The following is a 23,603-nucleotide window of genomic DNA, read 5'->3' as shown; positions in this document are numbered from 1 at the left end:
AAGTTATGAGCTACTGTATAAATTAGTTTGTTCTGGAGCCACTATTCCTGAGCTAAGACAAAAATGTGTGAACTGGAGGCTAACAAAATGTGAGCTAGCTCACACTAACTCAGCTTAGAGGGAACACTGGGGATAGCCATGTTGGTCTGCAGTAGAAGAGCAAAAGTTGAGTCCAGTAGCATCTTAAAGATCAACAAAATTTCCAGGCTACAAGCTTTTGAGCTTCCAAGCTCCCTTCATCAGATACAAGTAGGACTGGGGACCCCTGAGCCTATAATGTGAGATTGCTGAACCTGAGTTCATCCATAAATTCAGAGCAATGGACCTCCCAGGACTGAATAGGGATATAGGATGCATATCTCACTACAGATGCTAATTTGTTTCACCTTTAAGGTGGAGAAAAACTCCAAAACATTCATTGTGCCTTAATACAATCTTAACATCATTCCTGAAGTGTTAAAAGACCATGTAAAGAACAGATTTTGTATTACTAAATCTGAGTGAATGCAAATTGGAAGAACTAGGGGCTAAAACCAGAGATATCAACAATGAAGAACGCACAAGACTCTTCTTGTAGTTAAAAGGAATGAAAAACCTCAGTGGATGACAGATGAAGCTCTTAAAATTTCTAAGGACTGAGGCAGTGCAGAGTTCCAGAGACATGTGAGTAAAGACAAAGAAAACTATTATAATAACCACTGTAAAGAAATAGAACAACAAAAAAGGAAGAACAAGAGTTCTGTTCCACAAGATCCAAGAAATCAAAGGGAAATTTACGGTAAATCATTATTAGGTATGCTGAAAGATCAACATGGTAAAGCATTAACAAAATAAAGAAAATATGAGAACAATACACTGAAGAGCTATACAAAAGAGATGAAAGGATGACATTCCTTCCAAGAAGAATCTTTTGAAGATGATCTACAGTTTTAGAAAGTGAAATGAAAGCACCAGTACAACTTCACTGAGAGCAATTGTGAGAAACAAATCACCAGGAGTAGATGAATCATCAATAGCATTTTTTTTCAAGCCTCAGAAACAGAGCCCATCAGCATCTGAACAAGAATATTCCAATAAATATTGAGGGGGGGGACAGTGGCCAACAGACCAGAAACAATCTGCATCCCAATTCTGAAAAAAAGAGATGTCAAAGACTGCATCAACTATCTGACCATTACATTCATTTCTCATGCAAGTAAATCAATACTCAACATCTCACAGCAAAGTTCAGCCATGAAGGAGCTAGAAAAGATTCTTAAGACTAAGGATGTGTTGCTGTCAGCCAAGATGAAGATAATAATTTATTACTATACATGAATTATTATTTGGGGAGGGACGGTGGCTCAGTGGTGGAGCATTTGCTTGGTAAGCAGAAGGTCCCAGGTTCAATTCCCGGCATCTCCAACTAAAAAGGGTCCAGGCAGGTAGGCATGAAAAACCTCAGCTTGTGACCCTGGAGAGCCAGTGCCAGTCTGAGTAGACAATACTGACTTTGATGGACCGAGGGTCTGATTCAGTATAAGGCAGCTTCATGTGTTCATATGTGCATAAGTTGGACAGTGAAGAAAGCCGACAGGACAAAAGTTGATTGTGGTGTTGGAGGAGAGTTTTACAGATATTGTGGTCTGCCAAAAAGATGAATAACTGGGTTCTAGATCAAAGGAAGGCTGAACTGTTCCTTGAAACTAAAAGGAATAAACTAAGGCTATCATAATTTGGTCACATTATGAGAAGATGAGTCACAGGAAATGACAATAATGCTAGGAAAACTGGAAGGCAACAGGAAAAGAGGAAGACCCAACATGAGATAGATTAATAAAGGAAACGATGGCTTGCAGTTTGCAAGACCTGAGCAAGGCTAATAGGACAGTGGGAGGTTATTAATTTACAGGGTCACCATAAATTGGAAGCAACATGACAGCACTTAACTCACACATACATGTATTACAGAGTTGTTGTATTGTGGATAAAATGGAGGATGAGAGAATGATGTTGTAAGATGCTTTGGTCCCCAATGGGGAGAAATTAAGGTAACAAATATCTAAATAGAAGAAACAACTATCAATTATTATTTTAAAAAGACATAGGGGTGGGGCAAGCACATATTAGAAAAAGGTAAATTTAACCTTAGGAATTAGCTTGAGTGAATTAAAAAAAACCCAAGGAATTACCCTATGCCATTGTAGAAATTCATGATTGTGTGTAACATTCTGCATTCTGATGAAGAAGGTAGATCTAAGAGAACAACAGAACTCAACACCTAGGAATAAAATGTTCAAGGGGCTGCAGCATCTCCCATTTAAGAAAAGTCTAAAATGGCTGGACTGTTTTCATTTAGACACAAAGATTATTCTTTTTGTTCACAAACATGGGTAAAAGTAATCCCATGCTGAGAAGTTAAAGGTGAGGAGTTTTGATTTGCTTTTCTTTTTTTTTTAATAGCTTCTGGAGGAAATGGGGAAGCAGTGGAAGGGATTTTAATAACCCTCCCCATAAAACGCTGCCTCTGTTCCAGGATTGCAAACAAATACAGCAGGAGAACTGAGGTTTAATGCTGGAATACATTATGTTCATCTATGAAGTGCCACGAGACTCCTGTTGAATCTGGAAAGTTCAGAAAGAAAAGAGAACCCTTTTGAAGCAAGGCAAGTGCTGTTTCCCAATGTCTGAAAAATGCCTGTCAAATAAATTATAGATTGCTGCTTTCTCCATCATTTCACAGATATTTGTTCTAGACTTTAGAGCCCCTTACTTTTCTCTAGTGCCTCCACTCCCCAACCTCACCTCTGGTTTGCTTAGAATCAGGCAGTTTTTCTTCCTCCAAGTCTTCTCATGCACTGATGAAGAGCATCTCTGATGAATCCATGCTAGAAAGAGCTCAGAGACGTCTGTGGATGTGCCACTTGTGATCAGGGAAGGTCTGGCCAGTTGAGATCTGAGTGGAATTGCAGCTGGAAGGAGATGTGATGGAAAAGAGAGACATTCCCCAGAAAGCAAGTGTCAAGAGAAGCATACAGATGGGGAAAGATGCAGACTGGGGGGAGAGAGACAAAGGCATGAGATTAATATGAGAAGAAGGCTGAGAGAAGAACACAATTAGAAAAGTATTCTACTAGAGAGAAATCTGGTGTACAGCACACTTCTAGGAATGTTTGATCAGAGGCTCATTAAGTATGAGCATGCACAGGGCAGTAGCCTCACACACACACACACAAAAGAAATAAAACTCTAAGCTTCACATGTTGATATTCTTCAAGGAAAGAAAGATAACACAGAGAGAAATCTTATGCATCTGGTTGGTAGGCAAAAGGCTGAACAGGGGACAGCAAGTGGAAGGGAGCAGGGTTAAGAAACAGAGAAAAGATGGATAGAAAGAAGCAGAATTTGGGAGACCGACACACTGCAGACTAAGGGAATAGAAGGAGGCATCAGTCTGTTTTCCCTGCAATTCTTCTTTTTATTGTATTGTTTGCTTCAGTCCAGCATCTTCACAATTTTGACTCACATCACAGACTGTCTCTTGCAAGTGATACTTCAGAGATTGCTGGACAGTTTAACCAGCACATAACCCCAAAGAGCTTTGTGGAAGGCAGGAAAACCTGAATAGCAGCTTTTATGAGCAAGATCTTGGATGATGAGGCTGTTGTTGGTGTCCACCACTGCCTGAATGTCACAACAAAATTGTCTGGAGAACTAAGATGGAACCCCAAGGAACCAGAACTGAAATGATGTCATGAGAGACCAACTACATATTACACTGCGGAGCCTGTAACAAGCTCCCAAGACCCTCCACAGAGTCAGAAGAGGATGATTTGCAGGAATGATTTTCATCAGTGAAGGAAGTGGGGAGAGGGAGCACTTAACCTTTACAAGGGAAAAAGGAGAGCTGTGACAGAAGAAGAAGACGAAGAAGATGATGTTGATGATTGATGATGATGATGATCATATTGGATTCATATCCCGCCCTATACTCTGAATCTCAGAGTCTCAGAGCGGTCACAATCTCCTTTACCTCCTCCCCCCCACCCACAACAGACACCCTGTGAGGTAGGTAGGGCTGAGAGAGCTCTCACAGCAGCTGCCCTTTCAAGGACAACTCCTGTGAGAGCTATCAGGGCGGCCCTAGACTATCTGGTGCCCTAGGCAAGACTAACTTCTGGTACCTCCCCCCCCAATCAATTCTCAAAAACAGTTGAATTGCGGGGGAAATGAAAAGGACAAAACTTGAAATTGCCCCCTGACTTGAATAGCCCAGGCAAGCCTGATCTTGCCAGATTTAAGAAGCTGAGCAGGGCCAACTCTAGCAAGTATTTGGGTGGGAGACCTCCTTGGAATAACAAGGTTGGGAAGGTCTATTCAGTTCTATTCAACCACCTCTCTGAATATCCTCCAACAATTAATAATTATGAGGCACTCCCTTGTTTCAAGGCTACAGTTAATAACAGAATATGGAATCATGACAAAACTGTTAACAGCTACTATTTTATGGCAATAGCTACAAAGAATGAAAAAAGATAGCACAGAAAGAACTGGTGCTATCAAGTCTTGAAACTATTAAATACAGAAGTACGTAAGTTCATTTGTCATGGTGGGGCTTTTGAACCAAGCACATTTTCACTAGGAAAGCAACTTCAAATTCTGTCTAAAAGTGATCTTCTGCCCCAAAGTGATAGCTGCTTGATTTAATGGGTGCTTGTCAGTCTTATCGTTATGCACACAGGTTAAGTTTCAGGTGTTTAAAAACAAAACAAAACTCTGGTGGTATCTTTTTAAACAGAAAGAAGGATTTTATTCCAGCATAAACTTTTGTGGGTGTCAGAGTGGTCACAATCTCCTTTACCTCCTACCCGCCCGCCCCCCCGCAACAGACACCCTGTGAGGTAGGTGGGGCTGAGAGAGTTCTCACAGAAGAGAGCTATGGCTGACCCAATGCCATTCCAGCAGGTGCAAGTGGAGGAGTGGGGAATCAAACCTGGTTCTCCCAGATAAGAGTCTGCGCACTTAACCACTACACCAAACTGGCTCTCCAGGACTTTTTTGTGGTGGTACTGATACTGAATAGTGGCACCTTTGGGGAAACGGACTCTCCCAAGTTGTGAGGGGGAAATAAATGCAACCTTACGTAAGAGTACATGCACTTTTTTAAAAAAAAAAGCACTGGAATAAACAGTAAGACAAATCACAAAACTTCTGTAAGTTTTTATTGGTTAGCACTAGAACTCCAAATTATTATACCTAATAGATCTTCTGTAGATAACATGCTTTGTTAAGAAAGTGTTCTCAGAAGCAAAAGAAGCTCATGTAAAGAGCCTGTTAGGCTGCACAAAGTTCTTCTAGCCAAAGGACTCTTCCAACAAGTCAAGTGGTTTTTCCATCCAAGGAAGAGATCTTAAGTCTGGAAGGTCACTTAGGCTAGAGAAAGGTCACTTAGAAGGTCACTTAGGCTAGAGTTTCCAATGGAGAGGCCCCTCCCCCGGGCCGGATCAAACGATCAACGACCCTGTTTCCGGAGGAAGAGCCTACTCCCAGCAGTTTTGGACCATCCCACTCCAGGACCACTGAGAAGGAAGCTTCATGGTAAGAGCTTCCAATCTTCCGTTCCTCAAAATATTCTCAGAAGCTAGGAAACCACCTAAATACCCCAGTGTATTGGAATAAAAACTTTTCTAGGGACCGATATATTTTATGTCACGGCCCCCGCCGCCAACCCCAGTGGAAGACATAGTTGTTAATTTATCCTCTTGCCCTCTAACACGACTAGAGCGTCAGGTCCTTAATTATGGGTTGGGCTTCGTACCCACACCCAATTACAATCCGTTCAAAACTAGAATGGACATTTTTAGATTACTTAGACATGTGAAATTAAAAAATATATATACTTGGTGGTTCACAAAATGTACAGGAACCTACACAATTTCGACCAGCCTCTACTTTTACACCTAATATTAGCTACACGATCATTATCATTTACAAGATAATGCATGGGATGGAGAAAGTAGAGAAAGAAGTACTTTTCTCCCTTTCTCACAATACAAGAACTCGTGGGCATTCGATGAAATTGCTGAGCAGAAAGGTTAAAACAGATAAAAGGAAGTACTTCTTCACCCAAAGGGTGATTAACATGTGGAATTCACTGCCACAAGTATAGCCACCTTCAAGAGGGGTTTAGATAAAAATATGGAGCACAGGTCCATCAGTGGCTATTAGCCACAGTGAATGTGTGTATATAAAATTTTTTGCCACTGTGTGACACAGAGTGTTGGACTTGATGGGCTGTTGGCCTGATCCAACATGGCTTCTCTTATGTTCTTATGTTCTTATCATTAATATTTTATTAGTATTAGATATAACTGCCATATGTTACCAATGCCTTCCCCATACATTACCCTTCTCCCTCCCCCCCAGTCTTAATTATAAACATTGGTAACATAAGGTAACAATTTCTATTTCTACATCCTTAATCATTTTTCACCACCATCTCCTATATTACTTTCTAATTACCCTCCCCCCATTACTTGGCTCCCGCTGATGATAATAATTCAAAATAATAATATTTAAAGGTACTCTATTCTAATCAAGTACCAAACTGGAGAGCCAGTTTGGTGTAGTGGTTAAGTGTGTGGACTCTTATCTGGGAGAACTGGGTTTGATTCCCCACTCCTCCACTTGCACCTGCTGGAATGGCCTTGGGTCAGCCATAGCTCTGGCAGAAGTTGTCCTTGAAAGGGCAGCTCCTGTGAGAGCCCTCTCCAGCCCCACCCACCTCACAGGGTGTTTGTTGTGGGGGAGGAAGGTAAAGGAGATTGTGAGCCGCTCTGAGACTCTTCGGAGTGGAGGGCGGGATATAAATCCAATATCTTCTTCTTCTTCAATATTTATACTCTGTCTTCTTCTAAAACTTAATCTTAATCATTATCAAAAACTACTAACATTTAAAGATACACTTAACTACTAAAACCAAAAATTAATATTCTTCTTTCTTCTAAGACTTAATCATTATCAAAAATTGTCCAATGTCCTTTTACTTTTTCTGCATATCTTCTAAATTTTTTCCACTCCATCTTAAAACCTCCAAATCATAGTCTCTTAAAGTTCTTGTTAATTTGTCCATTTCACTCCATGTCATAACTTTAACTATCTAATCCCATTTTTCTGGTATTTTTTCTTGCTTCCACAACTGCGCATACAATGTCCTAGCAGCTGAGAGCATATACCATATTATAGTTCTATCTTCTTTTGGAAACTTTTCCATTTGTAATCCCAAGAGAAAGATCTCTGGCACTTTCTTGAATTCATACCCCAAGATCCTAGAAATTTCTTGTTGAATCATCTGCCAATACTGTTTTGTTCTTTCACAAGTCCACCACATATGGTAAAAAGAACCTTCATGTTTTTTACATTTCCAACATCTATCTGACATCTTATTGTTCATCTTTGCCAATTTTTAGTAGTCATATACCACTTGTACATCATCTTGTAACAATTTTCTTTTATACTCTGACATGTTGAAATTTTCATAGAGTTTTTCCCTAAATATTCCCAAGTATCCATCTATATTTCTCTATTTACATTAACTGCCTATTTAATCATTTGAGACTTCACTACTTCATCTTCTGTAGACCATTTTAACAATAATTTATATACTTTTGAGGTTAATTTTTCATTATCTCCAAGCAAGACGTTCTCCATTTCAGTTCGTTCTTGTCTAATTCCTACAGTTTTGATATCATTTTCCACCAAACTTTTTATTTGCTGCATCTGGAACCAATCGTATTTGTTATTCAGCTCTTCAGCAGTTTTTAATTCTATTTTGCCACTTTGTATTTTCAATAGTTGATTGTACGACAGCCGCTTTCCTTCATCCGTCTCAACTGTTATTTTTTATCACTTCTGCTGGTACTATCCATAATGGCTTTCTTTCATCACCATATCTCTTATATTTCACTCAAGTATTTAACAAATTGTTCCTTATGTAACGGTAAGAAAAAAGACCAACTTTTTCTTCTCATAATACATATACGCGTGCCAGCCAAATTTATTTCCATAACTTTCCAACGTTATAAGTTTTTTATTCAAAAGCGTCATCCAATCTTTTATCCACACTAAGCAAACTGCATCATGATACAGTCTTAAGTCTGGTAGTTGAAAACCACCTCTTTCTTTAGCATCCGTTAGTACTTTCATTTTGATCCTTGGTTTCTTCCCAGCCCATACAAATTCAGAAATCTTCCTTTGCCATTTACTAAATTGTTTACTATCCTTCACAATCGGAATAGTTTGAAACAATTGCGGGGTGCCGCAGGGAGCGGTCCTATCCCTGATGTTATTTAATATCTATATGCGCCCCCTTGCCCAGATTGTCAGGAGGTATGGACTGGGTTGCCATCAATATGCGGATGACACCCAGCTCTACCTAATGATGGGTGGCCAGTCTGACTGTACCCTGGAAAATCTAGGCCTGGCATTACAAGCCGTGGCCTCTTGGCTCAGACTGAGTCGGCTGAAATTGAATCCGACGAAGACGGAGGTTCTCTACCTGGGTCGGGGCGGTCCGGGGAGAGAGATCCAGCTGCCGGCCCTTGACGGGGTGCCACTAATACCGGTCCCCAAGGTCAAGAGCTTAGGCGTGCTCCTTGAGTCCTCCCTTACAATGGAGGCTCAGGTGGCAGCCACTGTTAGATCTGCCTTTTTCCATCTTCGGCAAGCACGGCAGCTGGCCCCTTACCTGGACCGCAGCGACCTAGCGACGGTAATCCATGCTACGGTCACCTCAAGAATAGATCACTGTAATGCTCTCTACATGGGGCTACCCCTGACGCTAACCCGGAGACTACAACTAGTGCAGAACGCTGCGGCACGGCTGTTAATGGGGCTACCACGATGGGGGCACATTCAGCCAGTGCTGAGAGAGCTGCACTGGTTGCCTGTTGTGTTCCGAGTTCGCTTCAAGGTGTTGGTATTAACCTTTAAAGCCCTTTATGGTCAGGGACCTGCCTATCTACGGGACCGCCTTTCCCCATATATCCCCCAGAGAGCACTGCGATCAGGGACAAAAAATCTGCTGTCTGCCCCTGGCCCAAAAGAAGCCAGACTATGCGCAACAAGATCTAGGGCCTTCTCGGTGGCAGCACCAGAACTCTGGAACACCCTCCCAGAAGCTATAAGGGCCCTGCGGGATCTGTCGGTGTTCCGCAGGGCCTGTAAGACCGAACTGTTTAGACAGGCATTTCTGGTTGACTGAAAATGAGCTGCCACCGGACATCCTACAGAAGCTGGTGGTCATAGTCTGAACCCAATACCGCCAGACTGGATCGAGATAGCGTAATAGTTTTAACCTGATAAATGTATTATGGTTTTATATGTTTTATGGAATGATTGTTTTTATGATACTGTAAGCCGCCCTGAGTCCGCTTGCGGAGAGGGCGGGATATAAATGCAAAGTAATAAATAATAAATAAATAAACAAGTACTTTATTCTCGGCAAAATATTCATCTTAATTGCAGCTATTCTTCCAAGCAATGACAAATTAAGTTTATTCCATTTTATCATGTCCTCATCCATTTTACGCCACAGCTTCTCATAATTGTTTTTGAACAGATCAATATTTTTCATTGTAATTTCTACCCCCAAATATTTTACTTTATGGGTTATTTCACATCCAGTTAATTTCTGCAGCTCCTTTTGTTTGTTCACTGGCATATTTTTACATAGAAGCTTTGATTTCTCTTTATTAATATAAAGTCCCGCCAGTTCTCCATATTCTTGTATTTTATCTAGCAACAAAGGTGTTACTTGCAAAGGATTTTCATTTATAAACATAATATCATCTGCAAATGCTCTGTATTTATAAGAAAGTCCTTTAATTCTCAGTCCTTCTATCTTTTTATCATCTTGTATTTGCATCAAAAGAATTTCAAGAGTCATTATAAACAGCAATGGCGACAACGGACACCCTTGTCTTCTACCTTTGCTAATTGTCATTTCATCTGTAAGATCTGCATTTACACATAATCTCGCATGTTGCTCAGTATATATTGCTTTTATCATTCTTATGAAGTCTTCCCCTAATTTTATTTTCTCCATTACTGCAAACATAAAGTCCCAGTTCAAATTATCAAAGGCTTTCTCTGCATCCACAAAGAATAATGCAACTTCTTTCTCTGGACATCTCTCATAATATTCTACAACATTTACAACAGTTCTAATATTGTCTCTAATTTGCCTTTTAGGGAGAAATCCTGTTTGGTCTTCTTTTATAAAGTTAATCTGTCTTTCTGCTAAAATTCTTGTATATATCTTATAATCATTATTTAGTAATGAAATTGGTCTATAATTCTTTACATTCGTGACATCTCTGTCTTCTTTAGGAATCAACGAAATCACAGCTTCCTTCCATGTATTTGGTATTTTCCCTTCCGTTCTTATCATAGTCATCATATTTTGAAGTCTCGGTACTAATTCTATTTTAAAGGTTTTAAATTTTTTTGCTATATATCCATCTGGCCCCGGTGCTTTCCCAATTTTCATTGCATTAATCGCTGCCTCTATTTCTATCTGTTCAATTGGATCATTCAAAATTTTCTTCATGTATTCCGTTAAGGGTGCAATTTTGACCTTTTGCAAATATGCTTCCAACTTTCCTTTATCTACATTCACACCCTTAAATAGTTTGGCATAAGATTTGAAAAATTCTCTCTATTCCTTCTTGATCTACTTTATCTCCTCCTTCCACTACGATTTTATTAATTATTTTACTTTCTCTCTTTTTCTTCAGTTGCCAAGCTAAAAATTTTCCAGGTTTATTCGCACCTTCAAAGGATTTCTGTTGTAGTTTTTTCAAATTCCATTCCAACTCCTTGTTTAACAGATGTCTCATTTGTGCTTGTAATATTGCAATCTCTCTTATAATTTTCTTTTTCCCTGGTCTTTCCTCAGTTCCCCTTCTTTTTTCTTTATTTCATTTTGAATGTCCAACATCTGCTTTTCTTCTTGTTTTTTATCCTTATTATTTAATGTAATCAGTATCCCTCTCATTACAGCTTTGTACGTATCCCACACAGTCTGGAAAGCTATATCACCCTTATCATTTATTTGAAAGAAAGCTTTAGTTTCATTTTCCAGAGATGTCACTGTCTCTTTATTTTGTAGTAAGTCTTCATTTAATCTCCATCTTCTTAGTTTTCTAGACAGTTTTGTAATCCACAATATTGGGTTGTGATCTGCACCTACCTTCGGCAAGATCTCTATTTTCTTTGTTATAAGGCTTAAGTCTTTAGTGCCCCATATGATATCAATTCTGGAAAAAGTATTATGTCTTGCAGAAAAGAAGGTATAGTCTCTTACAACTGGATTGAACTTCCTCCATATATCTTCTAAGTTTTCTTGTTTTATCAGTTCAAAAAACGATTTTGGCAATTTTCCTTCTTTATTGTTGTTCTTCTTCCGAGATCTATCTAATGAGTTCTGGATTGTTCCATTAAAGTCCCCCATCATCCCCCATCATCAATATTTGCTCATAGGTCACTTCATCAAGATGTTGTAAAATATGTTTTTAAAAAATGTCTTTAGCCCCATTTGGAGCATATATTCCTAACAATAAAGTTTTTTTAGTGTTCAATGTAATTTCCACCGCTATATATCTTCCATCTTTGTCTTTAAATACCAATTTCGGTTCTAATTCTTGTTTAATATAAAAAAATTACACTTCTCTTCTGCTCAGCCAATGCACAAAATTCTAGTCCCAATTGTTTATTCCATAAAATTTGTAATCCTTTTGTCTAATATGCACTTCTTGTAAACAAACTATGTTACAATTTTGTTTTTTAAGCCAATGAAACGTTGCCCTTCTTTTTTGTGGTGAATTTAGTCCCTTTACATTCCAAGAAATCAATTTATAATCCATCATGGTGCAAATTCCTTATTCTCTCTACAAAATTTATGCAGTTCTTCTGTACTTGTAATTGTGAATCTTTTCCCTTGAAGTTCAGAGCTCAAGCCTTCAGGTATTATCCATTTATATCTCATTCCCTTGTCACGCAGTTTTTCTGTTAATTTTTTGTATTCCTCCCTTGCAGTCAGAACTTGTCTTGGTAGTTCTTTCATCTGTCTGACTCTGCTACCTCCTACAATCAAATTTTTCCGATAACTTTTATTCAAAATCCTCCCCACCATTTCTCTTGTATTGAACCTTATAACCACATCTCTTGGCAGATTCTTTTTTGCATAGAGTGAATTTACTCTATACATAGAGTCATACATATTTCTATTTTCTTTGGGATCCTCCTCCAAGAATTCTGCAATTATTCTTATTATATATCCTTTTAGGTCATTTTCTTCATCTTCAGGTACACCTCTCAAATGAATCTGTGTCTCCATCAATCTGCAGTCATGCATAATCACCTTTTCTTGTAGTTTTAGCAAGGTGGAATCATGTATTTTCACTTTCTCCTCAACGTCATGCACAGTTTTTGTTATTGCCACAGTCTCATTTCTAATACTCTCCATTTCTTTTTTTTAATTCTTGTTTAGAGTCCTCAATATCTTTCCTTATTTCTTTTTTAGAAGCATTAATCACCTTCATTATCCTGGCTTCCATCGCCTCTAACTGAGCCTGCATTTTCTCTGTTGAAGCAGCACCTGTTAATCTTGGCTCTGACATGAAAAAAAACTCAAAAAATTTTTTTTACCGCCCCAATTTACTCCTGAACCATCAAACTCAATACAATAGAGTGTGCTCTATAAGCCCAGTTTCACCATTCTACAAGCCTCCCAGGCTCAGATATTAATTTTTAAAATTTTTATTCTTCCCAAAAAGACAATTGTGACTTTTACTTCCCTTTAAAAAATTACTTCTTCTCCTTTGAGTATTTCCAGCTCTCTCTGCCAGTCTAACTTGCAATGTTTTAGAATGTCCACTCCACCAGTTCCTACTATTTGTAATGCTCCTATCACTTTAAAAACTTAATTGAAATTTAGTCCTCCCAGCAATGTCCACCGATGTTTCTTTATGGCATTAAATCCTAAAGTAGGCTTTTAAAAAGAGTCTATAGTTCCCTTCTTCTTCCTCCAATACTTCCTGCTTATCTGGCCACCAACTCCTGTTTCACTGGTAAGAAGTTCTCATGATGTCTGATGTACTTCCTGTGATAATTGGGTGTTTTGCAGCTCCATGGATCTGGCACAGCTTCAGTGACCACCGATAGACTAAACAAAAAATTCCTTTCTCATTTCCACTCTCTCTTCCAGTTTTACAAAGTTCACATTTCACCCCTTCTGTTCTACTCCTTTTAAACTTACAGTCTTTACAACTCCCACCTTTTTCTTCCTTTTAATCAGCTTTAATTAGCTCTGGAGTGAATAGATAGTGATCAGTACCTTCATTTTGTAGCTTACTCTGATCCGCACCAGCCTTTTGAAGTTTAGATGTTTATAGTTGTCAAAGAGGGTTTGGATCCTGCCAAGCTTATGCCAAATAAATGACTCTGGACACTTCTGCAGACGCTTGGAAAAGCAGCTTATCACTGAAGACCCCTCAAAGCTTCAAAAGAACCCTCTCCAGGACTCTTTTTCAGCCAAGGTAAATCTTCTAAAAACTTCTATGCTAGTCTTGGACTTTTCTCTGACTGAGAAAAGTAGGCAGAAGGCATTGATTTGCCTTTTACTACCCTGAACAGATGTGCCAGCCTGCCCTCATTAAGGAAGGCACTTCAGCTCACCATTTCCGATCCCCGGAAGCTCCAAGAAAATCACTATCAAACCTGCTGACAAGGGAGGGGCAATAGTGGTACAGGATATTAATGACTATATAGGGGAAATAAGAGGACAGCTGGCAGATTCTGACATCTACAAACAAATACGGGAAGACCCGTCTGAACATGTCTTTAAAATCACCTCCAGGTGACTCTTACGGAAGCTGAAGTTTTATATATCATTGATGAAAAAACAAAGGCGTTTTTATTAAATAAAAATCCCAGAACTCCAGTGTTATATTGTTTACCTGAAATTCCTAAGCCAGGGTTCCCGTCCCCGGGCTGACCTATTGTGTTGGGGTCCAATTCTCTTTTAGAACCCCTTTCTAAGTTTGTGGACTCATTTCTGCAACCATTTTCTTAGAAATACCATCCTATATTAGGAATAGTTGCAACTTCATAAAAAAATTAGAAGGCAAATTGTTACCTGAGAATGCTGTGTTGTGTACTTTTGATGTTTCCTCCTTGTATACCAACATTCTGCTGGAGGAAGCACGTTTGGTTTTAGAAGCTGTGCTTGAGAAATGCTCAAACCATAATCCCCCTACTTTTTTTCTGTTACAATTTATTGATATAGTTTTTGAAAAAAAAAAATTTAGATTTCAGGAAGATTTTTTCTACCAGATTGGAGGTATTTCAATGGGCTCAAGTATGGCTCCAAGCATAGCTAACCTTTTTATGGCAAAATTGGAAGAGGATTGGATTTGTAATGAGCAGACCAATCCTCATTACCTATTATCAGTATATTGATGATCTGTTCATAATTTTACGAGATAATTCCGGAATGACACCTTTTTTGAGCTGGCTGAATGACATACACACAACTATCAAATTTACGGGAATATCTGATTTAAATTTGGTCCCTTTTTTAGACATGACTGTGTACCAAAGTGAACAGCATACAGTTGTGGTTAAACCTTATTCCAAGGACACAGACCGGGTTTCATATTTGTTTTATTCTTCATTTCATCCGCAGCATTTAAAAACCAATTTACCTTATTCACAATTTCTGAGATTAAAAAGGAATGCCACAAAGGAAGTAGACTATAAGGAACATTGTAATCTTTTAAGTAACAATTTTTTGCAAAGGGGTTTTCTAGGAAATATTGTTGCTAGAGCTGCTAGAAAAGCAGATTCGATGGATAGGGGGTCGTTGCTAAAACTGCCAACTAGAGTGAAACGTGACAATATTTTTTATACTTTGGATTATACTCTGAATGCTTTAGCAATTCGGAAAACTGTGGATCGACATTGGCATTTATTATCGGAGGTACCTGGGTGTTTGAATCCTCTGTTTGCACTACAGCGTTCAGAAATACGTTAGTGCATTCAGATATGCCTAAAACTTTGATGCCACCTATTGGTCCACAGGGACATTACAGGTGCGGAAACTCAGCTGTGTAATTTAGCTTTGCAAACCAAGGTTTTTACACCTCCTAGAACTGGATTAACTATTACATTACATCATTTTAGTAATTGCAACTCCTCCTTTGTCGTGTACGCCATCCAGTGTGGCTGTGGCAGGATTTATGTGGGAAACACAACCCATCCCATTTGTGTTCAACTGACAGAACACTGCTCAAGAATTAAAATGAAAAATTTAAAAGTCCCCCTCACAATTCATTTTTTGGAGGCTAATCATCATATTGATGATATGCAATTTATTGTATTATACAAACACAAAGATCCTCACAATGAGTTTGCTAAGAAATGTTTATTGAGGGAAGAAACATTCTGGATTTTTTGTTTAAAATCACTTGCACCCAATGGTTCAAACAACAATATTGATTTTTCCTGGTTTTTTTGTAAACAGTAATAAATTAATTATGTTGTTTCTGTTTAAAGCATGTACATTGGGGTATTTAGGTGGTTTCCTAGCTTTTGAGAATATTCTGAGGAACAGCTGTGTATAATTTATAAATTGAGTACTGTATCTTTAAATACTGAGCTCATGGCTTAGAGACAGCTGCGGTAAAACACCCTTGAAAGGAGCTGAGTGTGCTTGTATGTGCTTCTGAATAATTTATTTATTGGTGAGTTAATTCAAGTTTGTGCATACTGAAAATTTGAAAGACTATGGAGTTTATTATAACTGTAATATGTGCATTAATGTTGCATTTTATATAGCAATTTTGGAAGAACTTCACATTCTCCTCTTTGACAAAGAAATTGAAATGGCGTGGCAAGTGTCAGCCGGCTTCAGGCTCCATAGGAGGTAGACCTATGGAGTCTTCTGGGAATGAACTTTCTAAAATTATTATTATACAAGCACCTTTTTGCACTCAGCACTTTATTGTATAAGTGTTTGCTTTGAGAAATTTGTCTTGTGCTCAGTGGTTGTTTTGAGTCATGTATTACTAACGCCAATGATGTGATGTAGAAATATTTATATAACAAGTTATTTATAAGAATAGAGTTATTTGTATTCATTATTTGGTCTCGGTATTTTTTTGATTTTGCTCACCTGAAGAATGGCAGCAGTGGTTCTCCAGGAGGAAAAGCCTCTCCCTCAGAGTCCATTCTGTCATATGAGCCCATTGTAGCCTAACTGGAATAGAAAGAGTGAAGAGTATTGGCAGCTGGAAAGGGCCCCTCCCTGCTGTGAATGAACATTCCTTTTGCCTCAGTTGAAGAGAAGGAACCCTACTGTTTTCTCATGAACACAGGCCCGTAGCTGGGTGGGAGCGGGTTAGGGGCCAGGCACCACAAATATTTCCCGTTTTACACCCTCACACCTCCTTGCCTACTCTCAGACGAACTGTCCTGGATTTCCTACAACAGGGTCTGAGGAGAAGCAGTCCTGCTCAGTAAGCTTCCTGTCAGCTTCCTGTCAGCAGAGAACTGTCTCTGTCGAAGGACAGTAGCCTTCTGCTGGGGTTCTTGCCTGATGGGGCTGTCAGTGGGCAGGGGAGAGCAGAATCAGCCAATGGCATAGCAGAGACAGTGTGAGCCAATCCTGTGCAAGCCAAATCTAATGAATGAAAATCCTCAGAATTGCCATCACGGTTGGGCTTTTATTCATATAACTCTTCTTCTGGTTATGTTTTTCCAGGTTTGGTTTGATTAATTTTGTTCTGTTTCCTTACTGTAGCTATGACTGACCTATGTTTTTATTAGTGTGGTGCTTTCTGGTTCATACATGATGCTTGCTGATTACTGAATTTATTTTAGAGAATTTTGATGTAAACTGGTTTGAGTGATGAATTTGGGAACGTGAGGTATAAATAAGAGGGGATTGGATAAATATATGAAGCAGAGGTCCATCAATTATATAGATGGAACTCTCTATCTAGGGCACATGGTGTAGATGGAACTCTCCGTCTAGGGCACATGGTACCCTTTATTCTTGGTGCTTACGGGGGGGGGGGAGCGTATAATATAGTGGTTTCTATACATGGAGGAGTCGCCAGTTGAGTGATCACAAGCTCTTTAATAGACATGATATAGGATAGGGCTATATTACAAGACTGGGGATGGGGGCCTACTGGCCCAACTGATATACATCTCTGGATTTCCGTGCTGGCACATCATTGGATCATTCAAACCAGTGGGGGCTTGTGATAGGTCTAGGACCGCAGAGATTTGGATCCTGCAGCCCTTTGTTCCCAAGTCCCCAAGCTCAGTCCATATGGCTCCAATGAGCCTGGCAGGCACACCCAAAGTCGTCACTTGAGTCCACATACATAACATCCCTCCCCCCTTAGTTCGCAAGCCCCCTAGTGGACATAGCCTTTTAGGTATGCAGGCTTGCAATGCTCTCGTGTCGACTGTCTGAGAGCTGGTGTGGGCAGGGATGTGGCGGCAGCTTCTGGTGCCCTGGGCATAGGGCTTGGCACAGATAGGATCTCGGCTGGTGGAGCTGGGTTCACCGCGGTCTCTTGTTTTGTGGTAGTCCTGGCTGCTCTGCTGTCTCGAGTGCCAGCAGGGGTGTTGCTGCTGGTCTTTCTGCTTCCTCCGGCTCATACGATGCGGTGTCTGGCGTGGCTGTCAGATTTGTGATGCTCTTGTCCCCCTCCCCTCCAGGCGACTCGCGTGCCCGTAATTGGTCGATGTGCCGCCTCATCATGATCCCTCCCCCCTCGGATGTAACCTTGTACATGATGGCACCCAATACTCTGGAAACCCGTGCTAGTATCCATGCTGGCCCACCCCCAAAGTTTTTAGCAAACACTAAGTCCCCTGTGTCAAACCCCCAGGGCTCCTAGACCACATCTGGCACCGCTTGTAGGTCGGGAGCTCAGTCTGGGTGCATGTGGTCAAGAAGGGTAGTCAGCTGCCAACCCATGAGCAGCTCGGCTGGGCTGTGGCCGGTGACGGTGCTGGCACTCAGCTAAGCGGGTTTCCCACTCTCCATGTATGATGCGGCGGAGCGTTTCCTTCGTAACCCGCACCATCCTCTCTTCTTGGCCATTGGTGGTGGGATGAAAAGGGGCTGACCGTATGTGCTTTATTAAGTTCCAGCCACAGAAATCCTGGAACTCAGCCAAGGTGAAAGCTGTCCCATTATCCGATACCAATGAATCCGGGAGGCCATGTGTGGCGAAAACCCTGCGGAAGGCCCCTAGCACTGCCCGCATGGATGTGGATGCTACTGGAACTATCTCCATCCACTTAGAGTAGGGGTCCACAATAATGAAGAATACCTGCCCCTGGAATGGCCCTGCAAAACTGAGGTGCAAACGGGACCAGGGTTGTGAGTGGACTCCCAATGTTGTGCTGGGGCGTGGGCCAGCGCTGGTCGGATCTCCTGGCATGGCTGACATCTGGCCACCCAGGATTCAATTGCTTTGTCTATCCTGGGCCATCACACATAGCTGCGGGCTAGCGCCTTCATGCGCTCAATTCCCGGGTGGGTCTCGTGCAGGGCTGTTAGGACTCGCTGCCGCAGTACCAGAACACCACCACCCTACTTCCCCACAACAGACACCCTTTATGCACAGTTCGTCCCTGTGGGATGCAAATAACAAGAATTCCGAACTCACCCTGCCTTCCGGTCACCCCCTCCACACCCAGTCCAGAACTCGGGTCACCTTCTGCTACGATTAGGGAAAGCTTGCCCTTGAACCTCCCATATGTAACCTGGACCAGGCACTCCCAGAATTGCAACCTCCCACTTTTGAAAATCGTGGACTATGAATGGGGATGGTTGTAGTTGGGCCTCTCCCCCTAGGCATAACCCCATAAATGTGCAGGCTGAAATGACCGTCTGGCCCGCCCCCGAGTCTACTTCCATTTTGCAGGGCTTGCCATCAATGAACACAGTCACGTGGTACATATCGGGGGATGAAAGGGGCAGTTGGCATACCTGGGTCCCCTTCATGGAGAGTGCCTGGATGTCGTTCACGAGTGCAACTTTGTGGCAGCGGCCATCTTGTTGGCATGGAGGTTTGCCTTGCCACTGCGCCTACAATCAGCAGACCCAGGCCAGATGCCCGGCCTTTCCACACGTGTGGCAGGTTGTGCTCTGGAACCTGCAAGTGCATCACTTGTGCGGCTCCCCGCAGCTGGAGCAGGTCTTGGGGGTGGTTGTTTCTGTCACCCGTGCTTGTGGCTTTTGTTGAGTTGCCTGGTGCAGCTTCAGGGCGTTGTCCCCGTTGGAGTCTTCCGACTCTGTGGCCGGTCACAGCTGGTGAGCACTGATGCTCGGGCAGCAGGCCTTCTCCTTACTCACATCCTTGGCAGCAGTGGCTATCTGTAGGTCCTTCGCCAGGGTGGGATCATCCTCCATAGCAATTTTCCTACATGCCTTTGAGTCCTGGAGGCCATGAGTGAACTTTGCGATCAGGGCTTCTTCAAGTTGTGCGCCGTAGTCCGCCTTCCTTCCCATGTCCCGCAGGCGGGCTAGGAAGGTTGCAGCTATCTCATTTGGTTCCTGGAATCTGTCGAGGAACTGTAGCCACCAGGTGAGGTGGGTAGGCTTCAGACGAAATGGCCAGTCAGTGCCTTGATGATCTCGTTGAAGGAAGATGCTTTGAGCATCCCTGGTGCAACCAGGCCCTCCACGAGTTGTAAGATTGCGATCCCGCAGTTGCTCAGCAGGATGGCCTTTTTGATTTCTAGTTCGTCGTCCTTGATTCATTGCGCCACAAGGTGATACTTGAGTCTTTTGACCCAGGCTTCCCAGGCCTTGGCCTGTGCTATGTCGAACTCTGGAATGGAGTTTTGTGATCTGGACGTGGTGGCCATGGTCAGGCCAGGTGGTGGTGCCTGTTCCGTGGTAGCACTGGAGCTCTGCACGTTTGGCGATGCCAGTTGGTCCTGGGCCTCACTCATCCGAATCCCAAACTCATTGCCACTATAATATAGTGAGTTCTATGCATGGAGGAGTCGCCAGCTGAGTGATCACCAGCTCTTTAATAGACTTGATATAGGATAGGGCTACATTACAAGACTGGGGATGGGGGCCTTCTGGCCCAACATATACATCTCTGGATTCCTGCGCTAGCACATCATTGGGTCATTCAAACCGGTGGGGGCTTGTGATTGGTCTAGGGATGCAGAGATTTGGATCCTGCAGCCCTTTGTTCCCAAGTCCCCAAGCTCAGTCGGTATGGCTTCAATGAGCCCGACACATACACAACAGAGCAGCAGTGGGAGGGCTTCTAGTCTCCAGGCCCCATTGATGGACCTGCTGATGGCACCTGGGTTTTTTTGGCCACTTTGTGACAGAGTGTTGGACTGGTTGGGCCATTGGCCTGATCGAACAAGGCCTCTTATGTTTTTAATTGTAATTGATTTATTAAGTGATACTACTGGTCCTCTAGAAATGAAATCCAGAATTACTGGGCTAAGCTATTTGTACCCTGCCCATTGCTCTTTTTAGAGCTCGGTGGACCTCTTTGTTCCTCAGTGTGTAGATTAATGGGTTGAGCATTGGAGCCACCATGGTATAAAACAGGGAAATCATCTTGCCTTGGTCACGTGAATAGTTAGAAGGAGGCTGGAGATAACTAAAAATTGCTGACCCATAGAAAAGTGACACCACAGTCAAGTGGGAGGCACAGGTATTGAAAGCTTTGCGCCTGCCTTCAGCTGAGCGGATCTTCAGCATGGCTACTGTGATGTAGCCATATGAGGCTATGATGAGCCCAAGTGGCACTAAAAGGAAGACTACACTAACAGTAAACAGCTCAGCCTCATTAACTGACGTATCCACACAAGCCAGTTTGAGCAAAGCCGATACTTCACAGAAAAAATGGTCCACGCTGTTCTGTCCACACAGTGGAAGCATAAAAGTCATTGCTGTTGTCACTAGGGAATTACCAAAGCCACTCAACCAGGAAACGGCAGCCATTTTGAGACATGTGGAGTGGCTCATAATGACGGTGTAATGCAGAGGCTGGCAGACTGCAGCATAACGGTCATATGCCATGACTGCCAACAGAATACACTCTGTTGCACCCAGGGCAAGGGAGGCAAACAGCTGGACTGCACAGCCAACATAGGTAATGGTCTTTCTTTTCCCCCAGAAATTCACCAGCATCTGGGGCCCAATACTTGTTGTGTAACAGATGTCTAGAAAGGAGAGGTTGCTAAGGAAGAAATACATGGGGGTGTGGAGATGTGGATCCAGATGGGACAAGGTAATGATGATGGTATTGCCGAGGAGGGTCATCGTGTAGCACATCAGGATGATGGCAAAGAGCACCATCTCCAAACGAGGGTGGTCAGCCACTCCCAGTAAGATGAATTCTCCTTGGTAGCTTTGGTTATGGTGTTTCCATAATGCATCACTGTTCATCGTCTATAAAAGTCATGAAAGATAATGAATAGCAAGCAACAAAGACTATACAGGTGTGAAGAACAGACATTGAATCCCAGATTCAAATCACAATTGACATGAGGATGATTTTGGACCATACATAGTCTCTCATATATATTATACAATATAAATATTTATACAATATAAATATAAATATAATTGGTTCCAATTGCAACAAGTAAAGAGTTTGCTTGAACAGGACGTTAAGAACCATGGAATAAGACAAGAACAAACAGAACTGGAGAGAGTGCTGTTTGGGGAAAATGAAAAGCTGATTTCAAAGACATATAAACTATTATTGAAATGGTCTATGGAAGATGAAATAGTTAAATCACAAATGATAAAATGGGCGATAAATATGAATAAAGAAATACAGATGGAGTCATGGGAACATTTATGGAAGGATATGAAAATATCTACATGTTATAATATTAAAGAAAATTGCTTTAACATGTTATATAGGTGGTACATGACACCTAAGAAATTGGCAAAAAAGAACAACCAGGTGTCGGATAGGTGTTGGAAATGTAAAAAACAAGAAGGATCTTTCTACCATATGTGGTGGACTTGGGAAAAGGCAGACAGGTTAAAACGGATAAAAGGAAGTACTTCTTCACCCAAAGGGTGATTAACATATGGAATTCACTGCCATAGGAGGTGGTGGCGGCTGCAAGCATAGCCACCTTCAAGAGGGGTTTAGATAAAAATATGGAGCAGAGGTCCATCAGTGGCTATTAGCCACAGTGTGTGTGTGTGTGTGTATATAATTTTGGGGGGCCACTGTGTGACACGGAGTGTTGGACTGGATTGGCCATTGGCCTGATCCAACATGGCTTCTCTTATGTTCTTATGAAATCACAATTGACACAATGGGTCAGATTCTAAACTGTAGTTCTGTTTACATATGCACCCTTTCACAAGCGGCAGACCGTCTTTGCATTAGTATCATGTAAGCTTTTTCCACTTGAGTGAATGGTAGCATAAGCACAAAACATAGTTCATGTGAAACTGTCACAATATGCATCCATCGTGCTAGTGACACCACTTACATAACACAGCAGCATGAATGGAACTACATTTGAGCCTTTCCAAGCTCTGGCCATGTGTACAGAGTCCAGGTCAATGACAAAAAAAAATCACTACATAAAATAACCTACAAATGTACTACTAAGCAGTGTTAAGGTAAAGGTAGTCCCCTGTGCAAGCACTGAGTCATTATCAACCTATGGAGTGATGGCACATCATGACTTTTTCTTGACAGACTTTTTATGGGGTGGTTTGCCATTGCCTTTCCCAGACATCTTCACTTGCCCCCAGTAAGCTGGGTACTCATGTTACTGACCTCGGAAGGACGGAAGGCTGAGTCAATCTTGAGCCAGCTACCTGAACCCAGCTTCTGCCGGGATCAAACTCAGGTTGTGAGCAGAGCTTGGACCACAGTACTGCAGTTTACCACTCTGCGCCATGAAGGTCCTACTAAGCAGTGTTAAAGGTAAAGGTAGTCCACTGTGCAAGCACCAGTCATTTCCGACTATGGAGTGACGTTGCTTTCACAACATTTTCATGGCAGACTTTTTAATGGGGTGGTTTGTCATTGCCTTCCCCAGTCATCTACACTTTACCCCCAGCAAGCTGGATGTTCATTTTAGCGACCTCAGAAGGATGGAAGGCTGAGACAACAACCTTCTGAATTCAACTGGTTTTAAAGTCAATGGGCTTTGGAGGGTGTAACTCTAGGCTATACTGTAAGTAACATAGGAGAACAAATTGTCCTAGGGACAGAGAGCTGCTTGAAAATGTGGAGCAGAGGGTAGGGATAAAGAGATGCAGAACCACACTGAGGACACCCAAGGCATTGGCTTAGTGCAACTTTTCTGATTCAGGAGTTCTCCAGAATGTTCTGGAGTCAAGCCCAGTAGTGATGACAGTAAACTATTCAAAAGAAGAGTAAAATCACCTCCAACTCTGAAGTCTTCAAAACAAGATCCGGGTAACAGAATGGCAGATGAGACAAGTCAGGGACCAAAGCAATGCACAGTGGAGTTGCTGTTGTTATTACCCTCATCAAGATTATCATCCTCATCCTCATTAT

The 23,603-nt window shown here is 41.7% G+C and overlaps 1 protein-coding gene across 1 annotated transcript; it reads right to left on the bottom strand.

The window, feature by feature from the left end:
* Positions 1-20,536: 20,536 nt before the first annotated feature.
* LOC132571455 (olfactory receptor 2G3-like) lies at positions 20,537-21,490 on the bottom strand. Its single transcript, XM_060238251.1, has one exon. The coding sequence runs from the start codon at positions 21,488-21,490 to the stop codon at positions 20,537-20,539; it is 954 nt and encodes a 317-aa protein (XP_060094234.1).
* Positions 21,491-23,603: the final 2,113 nt, after the last annotated feature.

The sequence above is a fragment of the Heteronotia binoei genome, chromosome 5 (assembly GCF_032191835.1).
Source record: "Heteronotia binoei isolate CCM8104 ecotype False Entrance Well chromosome 5, APGP_CSIRO_Hbin_v1, whole genome shotgun sequence".
Taxonomy (NCBI): domain Eukaryota; kingdom Metazoa; phylum Chordata; class Lepidosauria; order Squamata; family Gekkonidae; genus Heteronotia; species Heteronotia binoei.
The sequence above is the reverse complement of the archived record's forward strand: the minus strand, read 5'-3'. Positions and strand labels throughout refer to the sequence as shown.

Coding starts and splice junctions, on each gene's coding strand:
- LOC132571455 (XM_060238251.1), bottom strand. CDS start 21,490: ATGAACAGTGATGCATTATGGAAACACCATAACCAAAGCTACCAAGGA.